At 39.8% G+C, this 26,193-nt stretch overlaps 1 protein-coding gene across 2 annotated transcripts in view; it reads right to left on the reverse strand.

Moving 5' to 3' along the window:
- septin4b (septin 4b) overlaps positions 1-26,193 on the reverse strand; it is a 42,482-nt gene that overhangs the window by 7,946 nt on the left and 8,343 nt on the right. Inside the window, exons 1-2 of one of the 2 annotated variants that reach the window (XM_007576780.2) lie at positions 1,038-1,595; positions 4-129 (exon numbers count right to left, since the gene is read on the reverse strand). The exons of the other annotated variant lie outside the window; for it this stretch is intronic. Coding sequence (XP_007576842.2) covers positions 4-129; positions 1,038-1,208 — 297 coding nt within the window. The 5' untranslated portion in view covers positions 1,209-1,595. Of the gene's footprint in view, positions 1-3; positions 130-1,037; positions 1,596-26,193 lie in introns of those variants that run through there. 2 annotated transcript variants of the gene reach the window in all.

A 26,193-nucleotide genomic window follows, 5' to 3' on the forward strand; every position in this document is an offset into this window, starting at 1 on the left:
TACCTGTGCAGCATTGTGGTGCCTGATCTGATTGGGCGACGACGGGCAGGAGTCCTGCTCGTCTGACGAAGAGGACGGCTCGTGGTCACTGTCCTCCATCGCAATGGGAGCTACACTGCACTCTGCAATCTCCAGTCACGACAAAGGGAACGGGTGGAGAAGATGTCCAGCATGGAGATGGGAAAGGAGGGTCCAAAGAGGGAAAATCAGGCGCACAAGGTTCGAGAGATGTGAGCAGTGAGGTGAAAGGATCGAGGAAGATGGAAGAAGACAATGATGAAATCACAGGTTATAGAAATGAAGAACAACTGGAGCTGCATACCATTTAGCAGATAGATGGTATGGCTGCAGCTTACATGGATCCACTGTTTGCTTTAGTGAATCAATGAAGGCATTTTGAGCTCAGCTGTGTATGCTTTTTTTTTTATTTTTTATTTCTGCACAGCAAACCATTCAGTCTTTAAACACTGATTTCCATCCATTCGGGCAACAGAAATAATTGAGTCCCAGCTGCAGTTACATAACCCAAAGAGTCACTGAATGTTTTATGGAAAGTTAATCCACTCACATCTCCATCCAATGAATGTTTTAAACGAATACTGCCACTAAGAAAAACTAGTCTACTGCCAAAGTTTTGGACATTTTAAACTGGGAATCCAGCATGATCATCTGGTGAAAGAGTTCAGAGATTCAAGTGGATGAAGATTTGTAGCTGGAGGGCAGCAGAGAAATCGACTTTCCTTCCTGAGTGATCACCAAATCACTAATCGATGAGCAACAGGGAGGCTCTGTGACCCACATACACCACAGAGATGGTCAGTCACACAGCTTTAACCCGACTGCTTCCTGCTTTTAGCTTAAATACAACGCTAGAAACTGCAAACACTAAGCAAAGAGTCTAGCAATCACAACTCTTCCTGTTACCGACGCCATTAAAAGCATTAATCGATCCCGTAGTGACAGCTGGATTATAAAGTCCCTTCCTTCGTCGCCGGTGCATGCAGAGCATCTCCTCCTCCTCCGTTCCAGCTGCTCACCTGTTGGACCTGCAATCTGAAAGCAAAAGCTCCTCTTTGCTGCTCAGTTCGCTGCTCTTCATTCAGACTCCAGCTGGCAGTCAGAGCTTCAGCTGCAGCGCTTACACAGAGGACGCAACGTCCTTCAGCTCCACTGAGCCAATCGGGGCCCCGGGAACCGATCGGCAGCATTGATCAGCGCCGTGTCGTCATTCAGAGGCCAAACACAGAACAGAACCAGGAATGAAGGAGATGATTTCTTTTGCTTCCTCCAGTTACCCTTAAGTCTGGATGACAATTCACAATCTGTTACAGTTTTCCATTATAAACATTTAATGTGATGAGAAACTCGTCTTCACGTGCTACCAAGAAGGATGTGGTCGGTTTAATTAAAAAACAAAGATTATAGGCATGAAGAGCCACATGACGTCTTGCACAGGACGACTGTAGAGTTATGATAACTGACCTAAAACTTCAGACAGACAAAGAAAAGGAAACAACAGCTGACTAGAGGTGGGAACTGAGTGCATCAGGAGTTAGTTTGCTTTTCACTTTGAAACTTGTTACTGAGTGTAGGAGATTTAGTTGGTTGTTTTTAATAGTGAAATGTTCAGAAAAGGAAACCAGAGGAAGCACAAAACAACTAGCAAGGAAAGAGTATTTTTGTGGTGCAAATGCAAATGCAATGATATTAAAATGACGATCCTGATCGCAACTAACCGGCATCTTCCTGAATCTTTTTTTCAAATTATTTCAATTTCCCACCACTAAAAATGAACCTGTACTGTGTTTGGTTGACTCCGTAGAGTTCTGCATGCCAAAGTTTGAAACAGTTTGAGTTAATTGTGTTGGGGATTTTCAATTAAACCAAGACAATACATATCTATTTATGTTACATGTGGCTCTAGAGGAAACAGGAATTGGCTAAAATTGGTCAAAGATCAATTGAAAACAGATCAGAAACTCCGACTGGTGCAAGGCCTTAAAAAAGTGTGTCTGTGCTTTTCCTTTCTGCTTCCTTTGAGTGGCATTCCTGAACATGACTCCAAACCCGATCGGGTTACTGAGACAGGCGTTACGGTGAGCGGCTGGAGGATTTATTCTCCCATCTGTACAGCAAGTACATGTCAAAGGTAAAGTTAGGCAACAGGGAACATTTTCCTCCCAAACTCAACCAACCAGGCCAGGTGCCTACACTCATTCATATCCTCAAAATATTTGTAGATAGATAAATTACATACCGACTCAGAATCTCAACCACAAAACGACAGAACCAAAGACATCAGGGAGAAAAATGAACACGCTTAGCAGTGTGCCAAAAACAAAAGAAGTGTCCTCATGTCCTGCAGCGTAAAGGTTTGGACAGGAAATCGACACTTTTTTTTATTCTGTAGCTTTGCTCATGTATGCCTTATAATCCATATTATAAAAATGTGAGGCAATAAAATGAACAGAAACCTAGAGGACCTGCAGTGAACTCTGACACCAATTCCTCACATTGTCCCTCAAGAAAACGTCTCATCTGAGCCCTGAACCAATTAGTGTTTCTATAAGTGTTGGTTCACCTGAGGCAGAAAACTGAATAAACTCCAGTCCAGGTGACACCACAGCTGCACCGTGTTCAACCTGAACATGAAACCAGGCCCAGAAGCAAAACACGTGACTTCTAGTTCCTAAGAAACTCCACAGCTGCAGAACCGGCTTATGACAAATCATCTTTTTTACACCGTCAGTCAGTTTAAGTCCATTTGGCCTTAAAGACTTCCTAACATTACTTTAAAAATACTTTAAACACTTCCTCACATTACTCAGAAATGCTCTAAAGACTTCCCCACATTATTTAAAAACATGTCTCCATTTCCCCCCCCTCCCAGCCATAAATAAAAAAATAAAAAGAGAAAATTAAACAATGGTATGTGGACGAAAACATCGGGCCTTGGCAGTGACATATCTTACTTCAGCAGCGGCTTCTTTGGCATTTCCTGTAATACTGATAAAAATGCACTTAAGATGTTTTCGAGCTTCAGCAGACATTCGTACAGCGCCTTGCAAAACCGTTCAACACCCTTCAAACCTTTTCATTTTCTGTCACATCGCAAACTCAAATCTCAGTTATTTACTAGAATTTTAAGTTCATAGATGTTGGGAAGTGGAGAGGAAATTGCATCTGTTTTAAAATCTGAAAAGTGTGGTGTGCATTTGTTTTTACCCCGTTTCACTCTTATATCTTTAAATCAAATTCTCGGCAACCAGTTGCCTTTGAAGGTTATCCATTTAATAAATAGACTTCACTCCGTCGTCTTTGCACAAGTGGTAACAAAAATATAAATACTTGATGCCATGACTGCTAAAAAAGAAAATGGCTGACTTTACAAAATAATAACTCAGGTGGGCTGAATACAAGTGCACACCCCACCTTTTAGATTTTTATTTGTAAAAACCTTAAAAACAAAAAAAGCTGTGCATCGTTTTCTTTCCATTTACTAGTTAAGCACCACTTTTTGCAGTTTCAATTGCATAAAATCCAAACATCGTTCATCTTAGTCTCAGCTTGTAAAGCAGAAAAAGCTCAAAGGTTATGAATATAATCAGAAGCCACTGAAAGGTCTTTCATAAACTCCAAATGCACCGTCTGGCCTGGATTGCCTTGTTTGTTATATGAAATAAGAGATGGCAAAGCAGCAATCTGAGCAACCCTTCTGTTGCATAAACAGTTCGGGAAAGTAAAAAGTAATCATTTTAATCAAATTTAATAAGCCGTTGCAGAGGTAAGTGATAGGTTGCTGCTCAATTAATGAGATGATAATAGATTTTGTAGCCAACTCTTTAGAAAGTCACCAATGTGAGAGGAATAAGCTGAAGTTTGTCAAACAGAAGCGCCTTCCTTCTGCTGGGGCTCAAACCTTCAAGGCGAAGAAGCCCTGCAGCCCCAGAGAAACAATCGAAGGACATGAAACCCAGCAGAACATAAACAAGTTGCGCGGCTGAATGCGCTGCTTTGTTACTCTTGGATTGTGTGTTTGGCTGACACAGGACTGATTGATGATGATTTGTTACATTAAACACGGCTCTCCAGGGGAAAGCCTTCTTCAGCTGCTCCCTATGCAACATGGGGAAACCCAATCAGAAGCTGCCAGAAGTCGTACAGACACTGTATAGCATGTCGCTATTGATCTGCTGTGATGAAAGCGTTTTTCAGCCCAGGAGGAAATGCGTTCAGCAAAACCATTCAGAAACCCAGCTGCAGTAATTACCCAAATCATTTGTCTTGGCAGCTTTTTTTGGCACAGAAAATAACATGACTGTAAACAAGTGCAGTGTGGGAGTGTGAACAAGTTATATATGAATTATATTTTGTTCATATTAGGGCTGGATGACAGGAATTAAAAATAAAATCTCAGATTTTTCCATATCTGATCCGTTTTTGAACCTCTCGTTGTTTGAAAAGGAAATGCAGCAAATGCATTTACTTCAACCATCCCCTCTGTTGTTCAGTGGAGTATTAGGAGAATATTTGCTTAAATGTGAGAATATCACCATAAAATTAACAAAATAAAGACAATTTTCCACATGAATGTTTTAAAATGACAAAAAAATAGTAATTTTAATGTGAATAAAAAAGCTCAGATAGCCATCACAAATCAGGACATTTTCATCCAAGTCCATGTGGTTCTTTCAAAATACAGGGTGGGCCATAAATTTCCATAGGAGAATGTAAAATGTATATTTATTTTATATTTCAGATACCCAAGAAGATGAGTTTGACAAAAGAGCAAAGAATTGAAATTATACCAACGGCTGGATCAGGAAGCAGTCGAATGGTTGCACAAAACTTTAACAGAAAACATGGAACGAGCGTCACACACACACACACACACACACACACACACACACACACACACACAGTGGCAAAACTTATTTGCAAGTTTCAGAAAACTGGAAATGTTGCAGATCAAGCACGAAGTGCGATTACACAGAGTCCCACAAAAGTAAAAGCGGTTGTCCAATGTAAAATGTTTTTTTTTCTATGTATGGAAACTTGTGGCCTGCCCTGTAGCCGTAACGTGATTCTGATGTGTTAAATGATTCGGTATTTCTTCATCTGTAAAATGTGTAAATCTCACAAGATGCTCAACAGAAGAAAAACAGATTTTCCAAAAGTTAATATGAATTAACTGATCAAACTGATTGATTGCCCTAATGAATCATTCTTTTTAACCAACTCTCTCCTTCGTTCCATAACAAAAACAGAAGCCCGTGTGTTTTCCTCCAGCCTGTGAATAGCAGTGAGGCTCCCCTTGTGATGAGGCCAGCAGCAGGTGGTGAAGTGAGCCATGTGCGCTCTGTGTGAATGCTGCGGTTGTTTGGACAGTAAGAGCAGCGCTCTGTGTGAAGCTGGCTCGGCACACAGAGCGGGAGACGGAGGGGACGAAAATAACCCGTCTTCAAAACACAGCTCTGCATCTCAGGCGAATTATAACTACCAAAACCTTAGATAATGCGATAAACTTTCCCCGAGATAGCAGATCTAGATTCATAATAAATGACAAAAAGGGTAGAATGATATCTGCAGAGTAATGAGAGTAAGCAAACGTCTGCTACATGCATTCATTTAATACAAACGTACATCTACAGGCAGTTATTTCAAAGAGCAAGCAGGGAGTGTCAGCTAATTATTCAGACCGATACAACACAGAGCGACGTGATTAAACCAGCTGGTCACTGGGCTTCTTCAACAATCTGTACTTTTGCCGTTTTGGTTGTTCTCCACCGGACCTTTTCAGGTCAGAAAGAAGATTAATCTGCCAATGAACATCAAATTTCACCAGTTATGGTGAATTTTAGTTGAATTTGCAAAGGATGGAAAAGACCCAGCTGCAGTGGATAACAGGAAGGCTAAATGTGTTGCAGCAATGTTTTTAGCTTTGGGGCTTTAAATTTATGTTTGGGGCCATATTTGAAAAGGTTGGTAAGTAGGCACTTAAAAATTTGCTCTTGATATTTTGTGATATAAGTTCAAATAGTAATAGTGCCATTACCAACCACAGTCTCCCTTATGGTGGGTTTGCAAGCTTTATCAATTAGAATTTAATATTAAATTCTATTAGCACAATATTCGTATTAGCACAATAATTAATGCAGGATTTCCTTGACATGATAAACAATCCGATAATTGTCCATTCCTAGTTTGGAGCCTTTTGAAAATATGTATTTTATAATATGCAGTCAGGGAGACTGCTAAATGCTCATTTATGGAAGATGCTAAAAGCTGCTTAAATTGTGAACTCTGACTATTTTGTCTACAACTTTGATTTTACTCCAACACTTTGAGAAGCCTCCACCTGGTAGCAAAAATACTTATTGATCCTGTACACCGGGAAGACAGGAATGTTATTTCTCCAACAGGGAAATCAGAACTATTAAAAATTGCATCAGCAGATCAAAGCTTCACAAAAACATCAGCCACAAACCTCTGATCAGCACATGTCTAAAAAACACTGTGATAAGTCAGGAAAAAGCTGCAGCACATACCTCTGCATCACTACTAGGCTCTGAAATCATTGCCAGAATATCCGTAGAGTTTCACCTCTAACAGAGCCTCAGACGGCGACTCGGACAGAGCAGCTCCTTCAGTCTTTATCAACTCACAGAAGAACATCCACTCCTCTCGCCTCAGTCAGTCAATGCTAACTGATACTTTACTCCCCTCCCATCTGGCTCAGTCTGGGGCATTTCTCCCCAGACAGGTACAGATTCAGTCCCTCCACATGTCAAGCATCTCCAGAACTCCGCCCTGCTGACCCATTTTGTCCAGTCTTGTGGTCATTTGCAGGTCATGAGTGAGAGGTCATCCGTCGTCCTGTTCCACAAACTATACCTCTATATATAAAGCATGAAATTCATAATTCATGACTGAAATAGTGACAGAGCACTCTTAACAATTTAGCTAAAATGAGAAAATAGCTAAAGAAACAAGTTGATTTGTAAAAAGTGAGCAGAAGTTTTTACAGAGGCAGACCTGTTTAACTCTGAGCGATGGCGGTGCCAGAACAGCACAACATGTGTGCCTTCGTGTGTGTCCACGGAGGAAAAGCTGATGCATTCAGGCTACAACTAATCTCATTATTTAATGCACACTTAAGTGGGCCAGAGCACAAAGCTTCTCTGTTAATCTGAGCACATATCTGAGCTTTGAAAGTCTTGTAACACTCATTCTTTAAGAATCAGGATTTTGGGGATTAAATCACTGCGCTGATCTTGCGAGTCAAATTTTCTGTAAAAAGCCTAATGCCAGTGCAGTATTATCTGCAGGAGTGCGTTTCTTGATTCAACAAATCATAATTGTCCCTGAGATGAAGCGCATACTTGGAAACAAAGACGTAGCTGGAAAAGCCCAGCTTAAGTCTGGGCTCAGATTAAATCTCACCGTTCTACTGCAGAGGACAAACAAGGGCTGAGCTCAGCTGGGAATTCATTTTCTGCCTGTGGGAGGAGAACTAAACGCTACGCGATCCCAATCTTAATGGTGCTCAACTCAAGACTGCCAACTTGTACTACTGTAATAGGTACCATGAGAAGTAGCAGACCGAACGCAGCATGAATAGCATCGAGTCAACATAACGCTTGTTTAGCAAACCACACAGTACGCAAATCCCAGATTTAAACGTGTCAAAGTCGGTCGGAAGGAGAGGGCGGAGGAACAGCGTAGACCGAGAGACAGGGGACATAACTTCCTGTAAGGAAAGATGGTGTCTGGGGAGAGGGCTGCTGCTCTGCCTTAATCTACTCTGGCTGGATCACATCATGACAGTGATTACCATGGACTGTCTAAAAGGGCTGACGGAGCCCAGAGGACGGATGGCTTAAGTTTAGACGGACCGCCTGCCTGCACTGACCCGAACTTATACATGAAACAAAGTTAAGATATCAAACAGCTCATCATTATGATTAATCTCATCAGAAATGTCTTGTTGCTGCAATTTATGCTGCAACAAACGTTTAATATTGAAATATTTAGCTACATTTTTTCACAGCTTCAGCATCTTGAGTTCATAAAATGTGCATTGAGGACAAGAAAAGTCCAGAATATGCAGAATATGCCACATGAAATGTAACATAGCGTTGCATCTTTGTGACTGCAGCAGTTCAGACACTGACACTTCAATGCTGACTGCACTTTAACATGATATGCAACATAATCTCAATTTAGGCCAGAAAGACTAGACTGAGTTTTTATCAAATCTAAAAATAAAAAATAAAAAACAGAGGAAGAGGATATCTGAGAAGTTGCATGAGTACTACTCATCCTGCTTTCAGAGAAACTGATATGTTTGCAGAACAAGGAGCACAGACAGTAGAGGATGGACAGCGCCACCTGCTGCTTACGACTGTAAAAGACTTTACTGTCATACATCTCACACACACACACTCAATAGATTAGAATATTACTGAAAAGCCTGTTAATATCAGTAACTATCACCAAGTTACTTCCACACAGACGCATGTTTGAAAGAATATTTCTGTGAATTATGATGATTTTCAACTTGCAGATGATATTTAAAATTAGAATACTACATCAAACCAAGAAAAAAAAGATTAATACAGAAATGTAGGCATAATGAAAAATATGTTAAGTATCTACTGAAAAGTTGCTTTAAATCTGACAAACAGGCCTCATATGAACGCATATTCTAATTAATTCAATAAGTCTGCATATTTCTTTTCCATGCATGAATGGTCCAGTCAAAGCTGCTCAAATGGGACAGGAAACGGCCTCCTTGCAGAGGTTTAGCTCTCAGTATACGCTGACACTCTTTGAAGCAGATACCGCCATCTCTGCAGGAACATAAATATTGTCCCACAATGGCGAGGAACCAGGAGCTGCAGGATTTGCTGAACTTACAATTCCTACACTTCCTCCTCCATTCAATTAAGGATCTTTATCTGACGCCAAGAGATTCCTGTTGGAAAGGAGCTCAAGTAGTTTCTCACTTTGTTTTTTTACCCCCTGTAAGGTGGCGCGCTGCAACAAAGGTTCAGTTCTGGCAAGGAGGGGTTTCCACTGGAAGAAAGGGAAAGGCTTTCCTTCATCACAAGCGAGGAAGACCATTGTTCGGTTTATTTCAGCCGCAGAGCAACCTGCGATCTGTTCTCATGGCTCAAATATTTCACCGAGGGCCTTTGTAAATGTATTCACACCCCTTGGTGGAATCTGATTGACTGTGAGGTTATGTGCTAGACCAACACTAAATAAAGCCATAAACGGCTTTGTGGAAAATCATTTTGCTCCAATTAGGTCTTCTGGACGTGTTAACCAGCTTTGAAGAGACATTCAGACTTTCTTCTTTAGCACCTGCAGGCATTTTTAAAATCTGGATAGAGTTTCAATTGGATCTAGTTCTGGATTTGACTAGGCCATTCTATCACATTACTGTTCTGCTCCAGTCTTAAGGCTCTCTCTTTCATCCTCCCTACTCCTGTTGAAGCATCTTCACTGCCTCATGCTGCCACCACCGTATTTCACAGTGGGGATGTTCAGGGGAAATGGCCGTAATTTTCTACAACACGCAGTATTTTATATGTAGGGGGAAAAAAAGTGCAAGTGTGTGATTTGATCAGAGTACCATCTTCCGCTTGTTTGCTGCGTGTTATGGCAAATGATTTATGGTTTTCTTTCAGCAATGACTTCAGGAAATGGCAGCTTTATCCTGCATAACTAATAGTGTTGTCAGATTCTTCCACCTGAGCTGTGGAGCTCCTCCAGAGTCCTCCATGTCCAGACAGTCTGTTTAAAAGGACAGTCATGTCTTGGTACGTCTGCGGTTGTGCCATACATACTGTGTCTTCAAAACTGGAATTTTGTTTTTATAACCAAAAGGTTTTAAACTTTTATAACTTTCTCCTTCTCCCCAACTTTCTGTCTTCCTTGGTCTTTGTGACGCCGTTTGTTGTCTAATAAACGTCTAAGACCTTCACAGAACAACTGGATTTACACTGAAAATAAGGCATAATTTTCCTTGAGCTTCAAAGTATGAACTACTTTTTGTTGCTTTGTTTCATAAATGCCATTAAGATGCACTAAAGTTTGTGGCTGTAACGTAACAAAATGTGAATAAGTTCAATGGCTAAAAATTAGGCTTGTGCAATATTAGGGAAACGTATAATATGTGATCGTATTTGTGAATGCTGAGACAACAATAAAACTTGCAATAAATGCATAGTAGCGTCTTTCTGCTTTAGTTTCTTACCAAATATCGACTCCTGATAATTTATCCAGCTACATGAAAAAAGTAACATTTTCATCCAGGCAACAAAGTTTTCATGAAGTAGCTGCATTATGCAAGGAATAGACGGCCTCAATATATGATACTTCAGTAACTAGCTAACCCTAATTGCACTCCAGGCATTTCCTCACCATATGCATATATTGTATTGTATCTGTGCAGCCGTAGTATAAATACTTACATTCAGTGGAACATGTTTATCTGTGGGTTAACCAGCATTTATGAACACAAACCCAGCCTGCAGAGAGTGTGATTTCCAGCTGCCTGAAAATATGTTTCAGGATCACTTGAGCAAGAATGTTTTTTTTCCATTTGATTAATTCACGTTGAGACGACGCAGAGAATCTAAGAGGCAAAAGCAGACAATAAGGACCTCTGTTCCACACTAAGTCCGTTTGTGTTTCCTTCCTTGTTTAATACATTTTGAGGAACCTGAGCTGCATCATTAGCAGTAGCATGAGTGGTATAGACTGTATAAATTGAGAAATGCCAGCTTTATATTTATAGCAGATCTCAAGTTGCACATCAACACACAACCAAATTACACTTCAAAAGCAGCAACAAAAAATCCTGGCTTCCCATGAACTGTAACTACCCTTTATTTTACTACCTTTGGCAGAGACCTGGAGATTTTAATGAGTCGCACTGTTTATTCTCAGTCATTATCTGGAATGGGAACCAGAAACAGACCCCCAGATATCTGAACAAACGGCTGCTGCATCATGAAGAAACCACAGCTTAAACTCAACCAGGGTGGAGAAAACGACTGGGGAATATTTCCTTGGACTGGTATGCGGTCGAGCAAACACCTGTGAGACAAAAGGCGACAAACAATCCCTGCATCTGCAGGGTGGTGCCCTCCATTTGCCCTGGTGAAAGGAAGTCGGAGAGATGGTGTGTGGCCCTGCTGCTGCTGCTGCGACGGTAAATTCCAGTCTGTCTAGCTCCCACGTTACATGAACACAAAACCCCTGAGTGTGATTTTTGGCTCCTGCTGAGTCTTATCACAACACGACTGAGGTCTGAAGTGGGAGCCCCAGATCTGCAGAAACACAGCTGCATTGTGTCTGCTGCAGATGCAATAAGAGAAATTACATCAACGTCTGGACTGAGGGTCCGTTGTTACCCGATCGAGGTGGCACAAAGTTAGTGTCAGAGATGCATCATTTTGTCAACAATAAAAAAGTCTAACCCCACCGATCAGCTGTGACCGATTAGGGTTGCCCTTCTGCTTGATTTACCAGCTTATCAGTCTGGTGACTACTTTTTAACTAATAATTGGGTAGCAAAAAGTGATTAATGGAAGAATATTTTCACAGAATTTGAACCAGGTGAAACTAAAACACTTGAATTTTTAGTGTAACATATTTGCAAAGGTTTTTTTTTTATTTATTTCATTTTAAATTCAAAAAGTATATTTTCTTTGTACAGTTTTGGCTTAATTATTGCTCTCAATTCAACAAATGACAAGATTTTAAAGTAGTTGATTTTCAAAACCTTAGAGACATATAGTGTTAAAAATATAGATATAACAGGTTTGGTCGTAGAGTGTGTGGTTTACAGCCATGTGGCAAATACAGCACACCACACACAAACAGATTTCACTCGCAAACATCCAGGTGCAAGATGGGAAATTTCACAAAACCTCGAGGTCAGACACGAGTTCAAAGTAAACAAACATGGCCGACTGGGAAGAAGCAGTGGTGATAGCTTGTGGATTGTTTTTAACAGAAGAAAAACAAAACAAAGACGTCTCAGATGTACACTGGGCTCTCTAGTGCGCCACGGCGGTTTTGTCTTATGGATTTTGGATTCCCCGTCGTATTTTCTTCACCTTGCTTTCCGAGTGTCCATTCCTGATGCTAGCATCATAAATGATTAGCAACCTAACCGTTTCTGACACAGACATGGTTTCTGATTAATTGTAGCCTGAAAAAGAACTACCAGTACATATATGTCACACAAAAAGCCTAAATATTAAACAATTTCTGTTATTTGAAGCTGCGTCCGTCATAACGTTATATTTACATTAATTTGTTAAAAAGGATGTCTAACAGTGAACTTTAATAATACAAACGAAAGCCATGGAAGAGGCTGGCTGGTATACATTTGCACTTGTGCTTTCACACAATTGTTCACACAAGAAGTGTTTCTTAAAGTGAGAATAAACCAGATATTTTGGCTCCAAAGCCTGAACATGTGAAAGTCATCCTGTGTTAACTGCTTTTTTTTTTCTTTAAAAAAGCACCATTTTAAAACTTTATCACATAAACATCCTTTGCTGTGTGGCCTTTCATAAACAAAGCTTGGCTCAGCATAAAGATAAATATACAATAAATTACAATTTCATCTCCAAACCAGAAAAAACATTTCCTGGACCCAACATTTTGTTCAAAGATTGTTCCGATATCTCAGGCTCTCATTCTGGTCTAGCTGAGGTTTCTGTGACCGATTTATTTGCCTTATGCTCCAAAACGGTCGTATTTATCATGTTATGACTGACTGACATGACATAGCATTGGTTTAAACCTACATGTCACAGATGTTAGTCAATCCAATCTGACAAAAGCTGACCTAGCGTGCCACAATTTTCAGATTTTTTTTGTGTAATCGTCCATCCATCCAGTCTCACTTCAATTCAGTTTGCTTATACAGGATTGATTCACAACAAAATGTTTTCTTTTAGAGTTCAAGGGCTATGAATACTTCTACAGGGCACTTAACTTACTCAGACTCCACCTAATGTTACACATAATTGTCCCCTTCCTCCTGTTTTCATCTGGTGCTCTCTTCCCTTATGATAGCTGCTTCTCTGATGTTGATACTCAAACATAAACACATGCAAAGTCTCGAGTGCACAACACAAGTACAAACAAGGCGCCATATGACGCAGTGACAGTAGCACATACACCAACCATATGTCCTCACTCACACCAGATTCTGTTTGACTAATCTCTCATTAGACTGCTGCATATTCGCCTTCCAGGAGGTGGAAAAAAGCCCCTGCACTTCCAACTCTAAAACGAAAACATAAAATGCAGGTAGAGCAGATTCCAAGCAAAGTCATCAGCGTTGGTTCAGAGGACACAGCCGACGTAAAAAAAAAATAATAAGAAAAAGGTGCAACCAGGGAGAGGTTACCAGATGCAGAGGGAATGCGTTGTGCTGCTGAATCTACAGTATTTCACTTCTCATCACAACGCAGATTACATGCTTCACTCACCATACTGCAGATGGCCAAGCCACACACGCATTCGCACGCCAGCAGAGGATGCCAACCAGCCGTGAGTTGGGTGCCGACAGGACGTTTTTGCTTTTAGCTCCTGCGTACTAACGCAGTCATAGCAGCGGTGACACAGCTAAACGGCAGAGATAACAGGAGGAGGAAGGGCAGAGGCTGGCTCTAATGGGAATGAAAAAACCTTTCAGTTTTTAGGACTTCCTTTAACAACAACAAAAAATCTAAACTAGAAAATAGTAATTAGCAGGCAATAAAAAGGCAAATAATATAAATCAATCAAGTTTATTTGTATGGCATATTTCAGCAATAAGGCAGTTCAAAGTTTTTACATCTCGGAAAAATCAGACGCATCAAACTGACAATTTTGAAAACTAGTAACAGGTTTTCAATTCTAACACAAATTCTAACAATTTGTGCCACTGTTAAAATCGTCTATAAACATCAAATATGTTGGTCGATATTCCATTTGTTGTGGTTCGAAGGCAACTCTGAACAGGTGGGTTTATAGTCCTGATTTAAAAGAAGTCATTGTTTCAGCTGTTTTGCAGTTTTCTGGAAGTTTGTTCCAGATCTGAGGTGCATAGAAGCTGAATGCTGCTTCTCCAAAAGATAAGAAATTAAGTGAAGTCAGCTATTCTGACACTGATTATTTACGAATGCCTTGATCGAGACAGTGAGTCTATACTTTGTACCAGATCAGGACAGTCTATAGAAAAGCACCGACTTCCCTTTTTCTTTGACATCTCACCTGCCAATCCAGATTTAGTTTGATTACGATTACTTTTTCCAAGGATTATGACAGATAAAAGGAAACCAATGTGTTGCAGTTCTTTGATAGAGGTAATGGCATCCCAAATAAAAGAGAAGGAATATGTTTATTTATTATTCCTTTTTTGGTGTTTCCCTTCAGGAGTCGCCACAACAAATCATCCGTCTCCATTTAGTCCTGTCCTCTTCATCTTCTACCCATGAATTTCATATCCTCTTCATCCAGATATCTTCTTTTTGCTCTTCCTCTTAATCCAACATATCCTATTGCCTCTCTACTCAATCCTGATCCTTTCCATCTTCGTCACTCCCAAAGAGAACCTCAATAGCTTGAGCTTTACAGCCGCCAGTTGTCTTTACTCTTTGGGCAAATTAATTTCTTTTACTGGATAAAATTAAATTTTAGCATTTGATCTAACAAGGAGAACTTAGCCCATCCTGATATCCAGCTGAATTACTGGTGCATCTCAAATTCTCACATGAAGGTCAATTATTCCCTGTGTTGATTATATCAGAGGTCCAGAGTGCATTAATAACCAACGCAAATTTCCTTAAACTGGGCAGCATCTAAGCTGAAAATTCTGCATTTCAAATATTAATTTGATACGAGTAATATCAGATTGTATTCATTTATCTTGGTATAATTTGCACAATCTGTTAGCGGTAAATCTCCAACCACTGTTTCTGTTCATCAGGAAATATTTAAAGGTGAAAACAACCTCAAAGTTTCCAGGTACTGCACAAGGTAAAACAAGTTTTTGCACCATGACAGGTTTTTAATAGCTTAGCAGTATAAATAATGAAGAGAACAGTGCACTGCCAGCACAGGGTTTGGCACGCACTGACACTTTGAACACCCAGAGCCAATATTGTTTGGGTCTGTGTTTTTCTTGCCAACTTTCTAAGAGGTAAACCTTTAATTTTAATCACTAAATGTTTGTCGTGTGGTGGAAAACTTGGCATGGCTCTGCAGTTTCAAGATAAAACGAATTTTGATTTGATAGAATAGGTTTATAAACCATGTTTATGTTCCCACTGAGGGAGCTGAAAAGGGATGAACTTGAGTGTGATTGCCTTTGGTCGTGGTGGCCCTGCAGGGACCAGCAGGGACCCGCAGGGACCCGCAGGATCTGGGGGCTTCATGGCACAGAGTGACAGTGATGTGGAGAGAAAGATGTGGGTGAGGGGCACATTGACAAGAATCAAAACACACCGACAACGATGGGAAGGACAGAGTGAAGACATCAAACCAATGCTAATATTCAGAAATTAAATATGCAAAACAAAAACATCTTACAACCATCAGAGAGGATTGTAGTTTGCTTTAATCCACCCCTACTAAAACTTCCCCAAAGGACAAAACTTGTCATTTTTCAGAAGACTGCATTCATTTACAAGCTGGTATATAAAGCATAGAGCTGGAAAATATGGTTGAAAAATGTATTATGATATAAACATTTCATACCAATTGATATCAATAATTATTTATTATTTTTTTTCATAAAATATCAAATACTGCCAAACTTGTGATACGGCCTTTCCTATTTTGTCTACAGTTTTCCACTCCATGCCATTTGTTTTTAAACATGAAACTGCTGCTGCGCAAGTTACTCAACAGGTCGTTGCTAGGTAACCAGAGAGTGAGTGAGTTGCTAGGTAACCAAAGAGTGAGTGAGTTATTTGATGCCATTCACCTTGTTTAACTGACTATGAGTGGTTGAATGGCTAAAGTCTTTCTTCTGCCTACGTCCCCCAGAATGCCCTGCAGTTCTGGATCTGAGTTAGGTGACGTTTTATTGAAAATCGTATTGGAAGTATTATCGATTGATATTGATCTTTCCCAATATATATTGTTATTGAATTAATGCGCAACCCTAAGAACAAACTTATTTTTAATATTTTGCAATGCGATGTGGTCAAACCAGAGAAGTTTAATCTCTAGATGATGTTCAATAAGATAAAGACGTGGATGGAAATTAAAGACATCCAATCTGCTTCAGCACAGAATATTTAAGCACTGGTTGTAATCTCTGTGGATCCTATAAGATCCTGAACTGGATGTCGTGGCTTTGGCATCATTATTTTAGCTTCCTGCCAGCCATCTGTGACTGAGGAATAAGAGCCCCTGTATTTGTCTTTGAGTGAAGCTGAAAACTCGAGCTGTGTTTTCACCAACACTCCTGTGTCTATTTGCTCTGAGTGAGTGAACAGACACTCTGCTGAGAAACAGCAGCCGTCCAACCAGTAGCCGCACTGGGTTGGCAACAACAAGCCACATGTGTGATGTACAGAAAACCAAAACTATTACACAGGTACAGGGGAAAAAAACTATGAACCTGCCAGTGGAAATCTTTACACATAAGCAACATCTGAAGGTCTGGTGGAAAGACAGGAATAACTGGGGTATTTTTAGCAGTAATAATAATTTAGGTAAGTACTAAATTGGATTTTAAAAAGAAGGTAATTTGTGACGTCCACATCATCATCTCTCAACATAGACTTTATCAGGTACCTAACAAACTTACTAAAGTGCTAAATAATCTATTTCTACCTCCATCTTCTGATTTTCTTCACAGTAAGTTTTTTTCACTTAAAAAGTTTCTTGTTGACCAACAATGGTCACTCTGCCAACAATGCTTGGAGCATCTGTTGGCCACGTTTCTGTCACTTACCTTCAACATTTTACATGTTCCTACTAATTACTAAACCTTTTCCAGCATGAATAAGAAGAACATTTATTATTAAGATTTCACCTCCTGTATTATGAAGCCCTGCCTCTAGTTTCACACAGCAGCTACTGGTAGAAATGCACCCATCAAAGTTATTTGTCTACACGTTGTTTAACATTTCCTGGGAAACTTTGTAATACCTGCAGTTGTGATGTGTTATTGTGAAATGTTTCATTTTAAAAACGAAGATTGGATCATTAAAAAATGTTCTATGACCAAGTGCGAGATTGAACCACAAGAATTTGCTTAACCAAACGCTGCAATCGTGCTGTGGATAATCAACTTTGTATTTTACTAAATTAATATGCTGACACTAAGAGACGGCAGCTAATATTTTTTTAGCTCAAGAGAGAAAACCTTGAAAATCAGGTAAAAAGCAGCAGGACCATTTTTAGCACTTTCTATACAGAAATGTGAAGTAGTGAATAAACTCACCAGGCACACAGACAGAGCGAAGGTTTACATACATGATCAGAAATGTGAGAAATGTGCATTTTTTTCCTTCTCCATCAGTTGGGAACAGAAGTCTGATAGCTGACCTTAAACCAAATTCTCAGGCTAACTCTATTAATAGCCCAGACACCAGTGAGCACAAGACGCAGCAGACTGGGATTGTGTGCTGGGCCGTGCTTTAGTCTAGCTGTAGATGGACTGAATTATTATTTTTCTTATTTGGACCGAACTATTAAATCAAGCCTTCCACTCTATGCTCCAAACACACTTATGATAGTAACTCTTTAGAGAAAGACTGAAACACGGCTCTAATGCGCAAAAACAGAAAACTAAAACAAGCTTTGCTGTTCCTGTTGACGGGACCAAATGTAAGAACTACAACAAAAAATAGAGTCTTGAATCCAAGGCCTTTTTCAAACCTATAGTTTACTTTGAATCGGTTGATAAGCTAGAGTTCATTTAATCAGACTAAGCAACTCTCTACCATTTCTTTTAAATCTAAAACCAAATTTATTGATTGTTTTGCTTGTTGCACTGCTGGAAGGTAAAACTATGCCTCACTCTCAAGCTTTCTGACCGGCTCTCCTCTTTCTGCTGAAGAAAAAGCATTCCCACAGCATGATTCTACCACTGTTGTGTTTAATGGGGCGAAAATATGAAGAAGTCTGAGGGTATAGTACACAAGACAGTGCATAAATCAAGCCTAAACTGTCCTCACCTCAAGAGCTCAACAACCTCTATCAGGTTTCGGAAACGTGTTGTGTCGTGGAAATTTTCTTTATCAAAGAGTGAGGAAAAATTGTTTCACGCAACCAGAAGAAGAATATATATTCTTGATCAGTATTCAGGGTTTCCTTCAGTGTATTATAAGCCTGGCGGGCCACCAGGCTTTACTTGTGCCCCCACCAGGCTAAACATTGCTTATTTATTTAAGTCTTTTTAAAATGTTTGCATTTATTAAGACTTTATAGTTGGTCTTCAGGTGTTAATCTTTCAATAACACAAGATTATCAAGAGATATTTTCAAATTTTCTGTCAACTTTAAAAAAAAAAAAAAATTAACTCAAAAACATGACGGGTCGCTGGATGAATGATTGCCCAAGCACCCAACCACTTAGCAAGTTTTCTGGGGGAAACCTTGGTATTTATTCAAAGGATCCGCTCGCTGATCGCAGTCAGGAGAAAGAGCCTCGACCAGAACAAAGCTCACAATTTTATAGGGAGGGTTTCATTCGATTCACATAGTTTGACAATCTACTTGGTTACAGAGCAGATAGCAAGCACAAGTATGAGGGTGTATGAAAGAAACAATCACTAAGCAGTCATGAGAATAAAAGAAACAACTTTACACCTCATGAGACTGCAGGCAAAGAAACAATTTAATACCAAGGCCAGAGAAACTGCTTCAGAAGACGTTTTCATGAGCTCAAGCATCACACAAGAATCATAATGCTGCTATGCATTGATTCATTTGCAAACTTATATTTTATTGTGAAGAGTGTTTTATGAAGACAGATATTTACTGTGCTGCATTAAGTTTGCTTTCTTTAAACCACCAGGGATTGGTCTGTTCTGTCTTGGGATGCTGGCAAAGCCAAGATATCATTTCCAGAGCTACTCATGTGGTAGCTTTCCCAGTGAAAACAATGTCACAAGCAAAGCCACAGAGTGGAAAAGACCACAAGAGTAATTTTAGATAAACATGGTGTCACAGCTACGTTTCACTGTACGCCTCCAAAGTTTCTTCTTATAGTTTTACAGGCAGGGAAGAAACAGCACTACACAAACTGAGATACTTGCGCTCACAAAAACATCTTCTGACTTAACAATTGTTTTCTTTCGCAATTTTCTGATTATACTGAAGCACAATGTTCCATTACTGGCCAACCAGATGAGGGTTAAAGTAATGAAAAATTACTTTTAAATACTGGCTTTTCTGTTGGTCTTCCCAAATAAAAGAACAAATACTAACTGCTATTAAGGAGCACCAGTTTCAGCACTCTGAATGTCCATTTGCAATAATTTTAAAGTTTTATATAATCGATGTAGTCCACATGTGTCAAACTCGAGGCCTGGGGGCCAAATCCGGCCCGCCATAGTTTTTTTATGTGGCCCTCTCGACTTTAGATGGACGCATAAATAGAACCGTCAAGATAACGGTGTACTTAAATATTGTTTTATCAATCAAATCAAAATAGTTTTCATCTACTCACGCCAGATTACATCATTTAGTCCCTCCAGTTTATTGAAAATGTTGGTGGAAATTCAATCAAAATCAACAAACTCCCTCACTTATTCTTTTTTTTTTGCACTAATGCTAATTATTGCAGATTGTTTGGCAAAGATTATGAGAAATATTGGGTTTAAGTGGTGCCAACTTTCTTACTTGTACTAAGCAGCTGCCTCAGCCTTAACTGATGTCAAATTATAGTCCATGATCTGAGGAATAAAATGTTGCATTTACAGTCATACATATGTGAAATTATCAAAAATCTTTCTAAATTAGTACCACAAACATTTAATTTTCATTGCAAATAATCACAAAACTAATTGTAAAACCCTGGAGGCACTGATCAATGTGAAAAGATGGTCAATGTAATGAAATTTTAATAATTTATTAATATTTTTAAAGTTTATTCATGAGTTTTATCAATACATTCTGGCACAACTGGACCTTTAAGAGCATCCAGGATCTTGATTTGACCCCCCCCCCAAAAAAAATGAGTTTGACACTGCTGATCACATGTTTAAAAACAACTGAGACCTTTAACCCATTACTAAGGAGCAGACTAGATTTGCCAGTTCTATGAATCACGTTATTATAACTCTCTCAAACCTAATGTGTTTAACATCAGTTTCTAAATGTGCAGGATATTTTGAATCATGTAAATCAAAAGTTAAATGCATTCCAGCTTCTTGTGACCTCCTAAAGTTTTTTGCATTCTTCACAAACATAAATACCACAGATGAGCGACACAAGAAGCTGGCAGGCTGCAGTCAACAGGTGCATGAAGACTTTATGGGACTAAAGTATTTAAAGACCTTGTTTTACAAAACACTCTAAATCCAGTAAATTCTTTGTTCAATCAAAAGCAAACAGAGAGTTGGCTCAGGCTTTACAGGAGTAGAAAGAAAGTGTTTTTTTCCCAGTCAAGTTTTCTGTAAAAAAAAAAAAAAAAAAAAAAAAAGATATATATAATGTTTTCTCAATCAAATTTCCACCCAGTAACAAGTTGACAACTTGTAAAGGTGCTAAAAATACCAGATGTTTTTTCTTGTTTTTATGAAAAGCATGAGATGTTATAAAAGCGACTCCTGCTGCAGCTTTTATCTTTCAGAGAAGACTTTTCTTTACAAACAGTGAAAATAAGGAAGTCATTAGCTGCTCATAAGGTCAGCTCCATAAACCAAACTGTAATGGCCGTCTCTAGGTTCTCTTAACTTTTCAAGATTACAGGCATACCCTCACAAATGGTAAGAGACACCTGTAATTAAGGTAACCTCACAGGGAGCAACAGTAAATGAATGCATGGTTTCCACCACAAAGCAGGGGTTCAACAACACCCTGTTTTAGCAAGTCTGGTTAAATCTACAGCAATATTTGGAAATGTATTGTGCAAGCCCTCAAATTATGACATGTCATTTCCACAGTACCTGTCTTTAATATAGCCCTAACCAACAGGAACCTGTCTGTTCTAATTTAGGTCTGCCACCACAGATGTGATTTAAGGTTCCTCAATAAATACAAGACTCTAGAGGTTAATTTTAGAGTCAGAAACCTCCTTGGCATGGAGGATGCAGACATATGGAGCGAGATGGGTATAAAAAGGGCTCTCAGTATGGCTGGTTGGTCATGGTAGGATGTGCCACAAGTATGTGAGTATGTTTATGTTGGTTAGAAAAAGAAAGCCTCAAGGTGCAAACAGTGATTTCTTTAAATTAGACATTTTTGAATATAAAAGACGGAGCAGAAAAGGGGCTGAAAACGGAGGAGCATTTACGAAAAAAGCCCTCCAAGGATGCAGGAGCAACACGTTTCCTCTTTGATCCTTCAATGAAACCCATATGCCACATTCACAAGGTTTCTATGCTTCTCAGAGAGGCAGACTTCGCACACTTCAGACCCACACCCAGCCTCCACGCCAATGCTGTTTTCATCTGCTGGTTCTCCAGACGTTTCATTTTTCAAAGCCTTCACCGCAGCAGCCACCTCACAGTCCCAACTCTAAACAGATCTGATGAGCAAGGGAAAATATAGTTTGGAAAACAAACAAAATGTTGCGCAGAACAAAAGGAAGAGTTGCTGGAAAGCCCAGCCACATGGGGTCAGGAGATGATCCGAGTCCACAGCAGCTCCCTCGTTACTTACTGGCTGCTACAACCAAAAAATAACAGCTCACCATTAAACGTAACTTTATTCTCAAGTTTTAAGGCTTTTACTCGCAAAGGCTTTCAAATCAGACAAGGAGTACAGAAGATGGTTAGTGGCTTTTTGTGAACGAGAATGTGAGTGGCCAAATGCTGCAGAGGCAAATTACACCACTAGCTAATCACAAGCAACATTTCCACAAGTGTGAGTTTGTTTTTGATCATCTCCATGGCAACAGCTCTGACTCCAACTGGACAAACTAGCTGAGTGGCAGCCGACATCCTGCTGTCCAGGTGATGAAATGACACTAAACCTGCTGTGTGGCATCAGTAGTACAGCATCTGCCCTACTGTCCTGTAAAGGACAGAACGGAGAGCAGAGCTGACAGAGCAACATCACAAAGGTGTTTCTGGCACAAAATCAAGTTTCTGTGCTACAGTAAACTGTGGAAATCACAGGTTTTACAGCAGACAGAAATGGAAAGAGGAAAGGTAGCGCCCATCTTTCCCTTTAAATTGTTACAGAGGTCTGGAAAATTCTGTTTTATTTTCATCAGACGACAGGAAATTTTTCCAAAACGTAACGTTTACTGGAACAACTAATCAGTCTCATGTTTCATCCTGAGAAATGGCTTCTTCCTCACTGAGTGACCTTTCAGCATATGTTGGCACAGGACTCATTTCTCTGCGGATAAGGACACATCAGGGGCCAATTCACACATTTTGGACCTAAACACATTCATCTCTGGGATACAGAAACCGTCTCCATGCTAAAACGTAAGATAGCTGGACAATGACTCAAATGTTGTGAGTTCACCATGAGAATACCCTCTGGGCTTTCTGCAGTTGTTTAATGACGCAGTAATATGAGCATGTAGGCCTCTGACTTCAAAGAACGTCATAAAAAGAAAACCTCTAAAGACACTGAAAAGATCCCCCTCCACTCTGTCTTTTTCCAATACTGTTTGTAAATATCTAGCCGCATAGTTCTACTCCATTCCCATCTCCCTTCAGTGCCCCGTCTGGGATTTGTCCCACTGACTGATTTCTCAGGAAGCATTTAATCCTGATCAATAAGCAAACAGAAGAAGCAGTTGTAAACAACGACAGATTTTCTGTGCCAGTTTTGAAATGTATTCTGCCTATACAGGGTTGTAGTTTGGCAATGCCAGTGGAGAAAGTGAACAGAGTCACGTGTTGGCTACGCTTCCGAAAAAAGAGCAATTAAATTCAGACCAAGAGGTGCATATATAAGGCATTTTATTGCTGGCCGAGATGACGTTCAGCTCCGCGCTTGTATCTTCGCAGTGGGGGAAGAGAGAACGCACACAGTTTGTGGTGAGATTTATATCAGCTGGAAGTGCAGCTTCCTTCAAGATAAAGCTGCCATATTACAAACCTCACAGCCAAATATTAGCATTAGCTGAAAATTACATCCAGTTGTTTAAAATTTCAACAGAGTCAACACCTCCAACAAGCAATAGCCAAGAGTCCAGACCTTCTTTACGAAGAAAAACGTAGAACTAGAGACTGATTTTTATCACGCTGGTAAATATTTCTTTTTTAACTATAAAATAGGTTGTTGGAAAGCGACTGAAACTTATTATAATATTTGAGTTCCTGACACTATTCGATATCGAGTTCATTTAAATCTGGACTAAAACCCACCTGTTTAGAGTTGCTTTTAAACCAAAATAAATGAAACGTTGACCAACATTTTCATGTGCAATGATTGCAAAATGTAATGTTTACCGGCTTACTGTGTGGTGTCTTCTGTGTTTTCATGACGTAAAGCGCTTTGAGCTGCAGTGATGCTGAAATGTGCTATATAAATTAACTCTATTGATTAATTTTCTACACCAATGTGGTCAAATTTAAAGCTAATGCAACCACTGACAACAAAAACTACCGAATAAAAACTGTCCTGCTAAAACTGCTCAGGTTTCATATTTATTGAATCCTGTGGTTACAGCTTCAGTTTCTGGTTTCAAAACCAGGGCTGTAGATGAATGAGTATAAGCCCACATAAGCTCTGTCTTTCCATCTCTTTTGTGCACACACAATCAGTCTGGTGTGATATATGGAGAAAAGGACACATCCCACTAAAAAGCAACCGGTCTCATTCTGCTCGGATTACATCCGAGTTTATTTTTCACACGTTGCTCACACCTGGTGAGAAGCTACTTCACTGCACAAAGTCACATGCACAGTGACTAATGTTCACGTCTGGAAAACTGTCTGTGAAGCTAAGAAAATCTGATGTAAAACCACGATCAAACAGCTATCTGACATGTCACCCTGAATATATTTCCCATTTGTTTAGGTTACATCTACCATCGTGTGTCAGCATGCTAACACATTCCACATCACTCACACACACAAGTGCATAAATCTGATACCATCACCTGCAAGAGGCTGTTATGTCTGTGTGTGCATGCTGTTTTGATGGAGAGAAGGAGAACAAGCAGAAAGGCAAAACTGATTTCTTCATAAAAGCGCTTGGCATCAGTTGCTATGAAGTCGCAACTGATAACATCTTGACCACCCCATGAAATCATAACCAAAGAAACACATTTTACTTAGCTTTGTACATCTCTACACGTCAAATATTATTTGTTTCCTCACTACAACATCATTTTCCCACTGACTGTATTGAATTCAAGAGTTTTGTTTGATCAGCCATCCTTCACTACATCTCCTCCATGATCTCTCCTGCTCTTCCTTTCGATTTGCCTGGAATTTCCTCTCACTGTCCTGCAGCTTGGGAGCATCTGGAAATGTTTTCTTAAGCGAAGAGAGGCTGCTGCAGGTCTCCTCTCTCTGCAGAAACTATCATACATAATAATCTAACAATTACAATGTTAAAAAAAATAACCGGAGAGAGCGATCCAGAATTAGGATTATGCTTAATCCCACCGCAAAGAATTATGTTCAACAAAATAAATTTCAACTTGGAAAAAAAAAGGTTTATGCTTCCTAAAGCTAAGGTTTAAATATTGTCCAAGTTGTTTTCCTGCCTAATTGTGTCCTCAAAGTGAAGTAAACACGCTGAACTTGTCCCCAAAAGCGGAAAGATTAAATCAAGACATCCGGGATTCAGGGCCAGGCTGCTGACCATCACAACAAACCAAAAATGTTGTTTACAGCTGGAGTCAAACATATTTAGAAAATACTACATCAGCAGATGTTCTTACACATAAGAACCGACAATAACCACTTCAAGCTACCTGGGAAAAATTAGAAAAATGTAAGATCTGATATAAATTTAACTCAAAGCTATGCAGATTTTAGGAGTTAAGCTTGTGCTGAAACAGCATGTCGACGCTGACCTGCACAGACTCCACTTAAGACAAAATATGTCGCTGTAAAGAGAAACTGATTTAAAAAAAAAACCCTGTCTGATTAGAACTCTGTATTAGCAAATCATCTTATTAATCTTAAATAACTGACTGGTATCAGAAACAGATTTTGTTCGAGAGGTCTTGCTAGAAATGTAAAAGTATTTATAATGAAAATCCCTTGAACCAGTAACAACTTCAACATTTAACAGCTTATTTTGTCCTTCCAAGGCGACATGAAATCTCATCTGCTCTCACCCAATAAGGGAAAAACCCTTTTAATTCATCTCCATCCTGGAGGGTTCATCACTTTGACAACACCTGCTCTAACTTCAGCCAACGTGCCCATCTCTCAGCTACCAGTGTTTCCCTCTTCATGGTCCAGTATCCCACATTGCACTGTGAGTGACGGGACCGCTGTGGGGGCCATGGGAACTGGGCTGAGATTATTTATAGCAAGGGGGGAGGGGGTTGGCAGGGGCCACTTCTGTGAGGCTAGAAGAAAAATGCTTAAGGTCGCCCTCTTACCAAAGAATGCTTAAGGTCACCCTCTGACTAAAACCTCTGCAGAGTGCTGAGGCTAAAAGGCGAGCTGATGTAGGACATCTGCAGAACTGAAGATTTGGGCCACTAAGCTTGAGGCTCTGTTGAGCAATCGGAGCGCGGTCGGGTCGGGACAGGAGCAGAGAGAATAGGAGGTCAGGATGTCAGGGCAATTCAACAAGACACGGCTGATTTAAGGATGATTGTAAAATCCTTGAGCAGATATATTAACATGATTTGTATAGAAGACCATGTTAAAAGAGTGTACTTAATAAAAATCATAACCTTTCTGTTTACAATGGCAGCTTTAGCCGTTTAGATAACGTGTGTTATCTGTTTAAAGATAACGCACGTTTCTTCTGGTCTGTCAGCATTTCTCCCCAGATGGGGCAACAAAACAAGCATTTAATACAAAAGTAATGCTGCTAATGCACCATACTGCAAAGGAGATTA

Source organism: Poecilia formosa, unplaced genomic scaffold, assembly GCF_000485575.1.
Source record: "Poecilia formosa unplaced genomic scaffold, Poecilia_formosa-5.1.2 Scaffold416, whole genome shotgun sequence".
NCBI lineage: Eukaryota > Metazoa > Chordata > Actinopteri > Cyprinodontiformes > Poeciliidae > Poecilia > Poecilia formosa.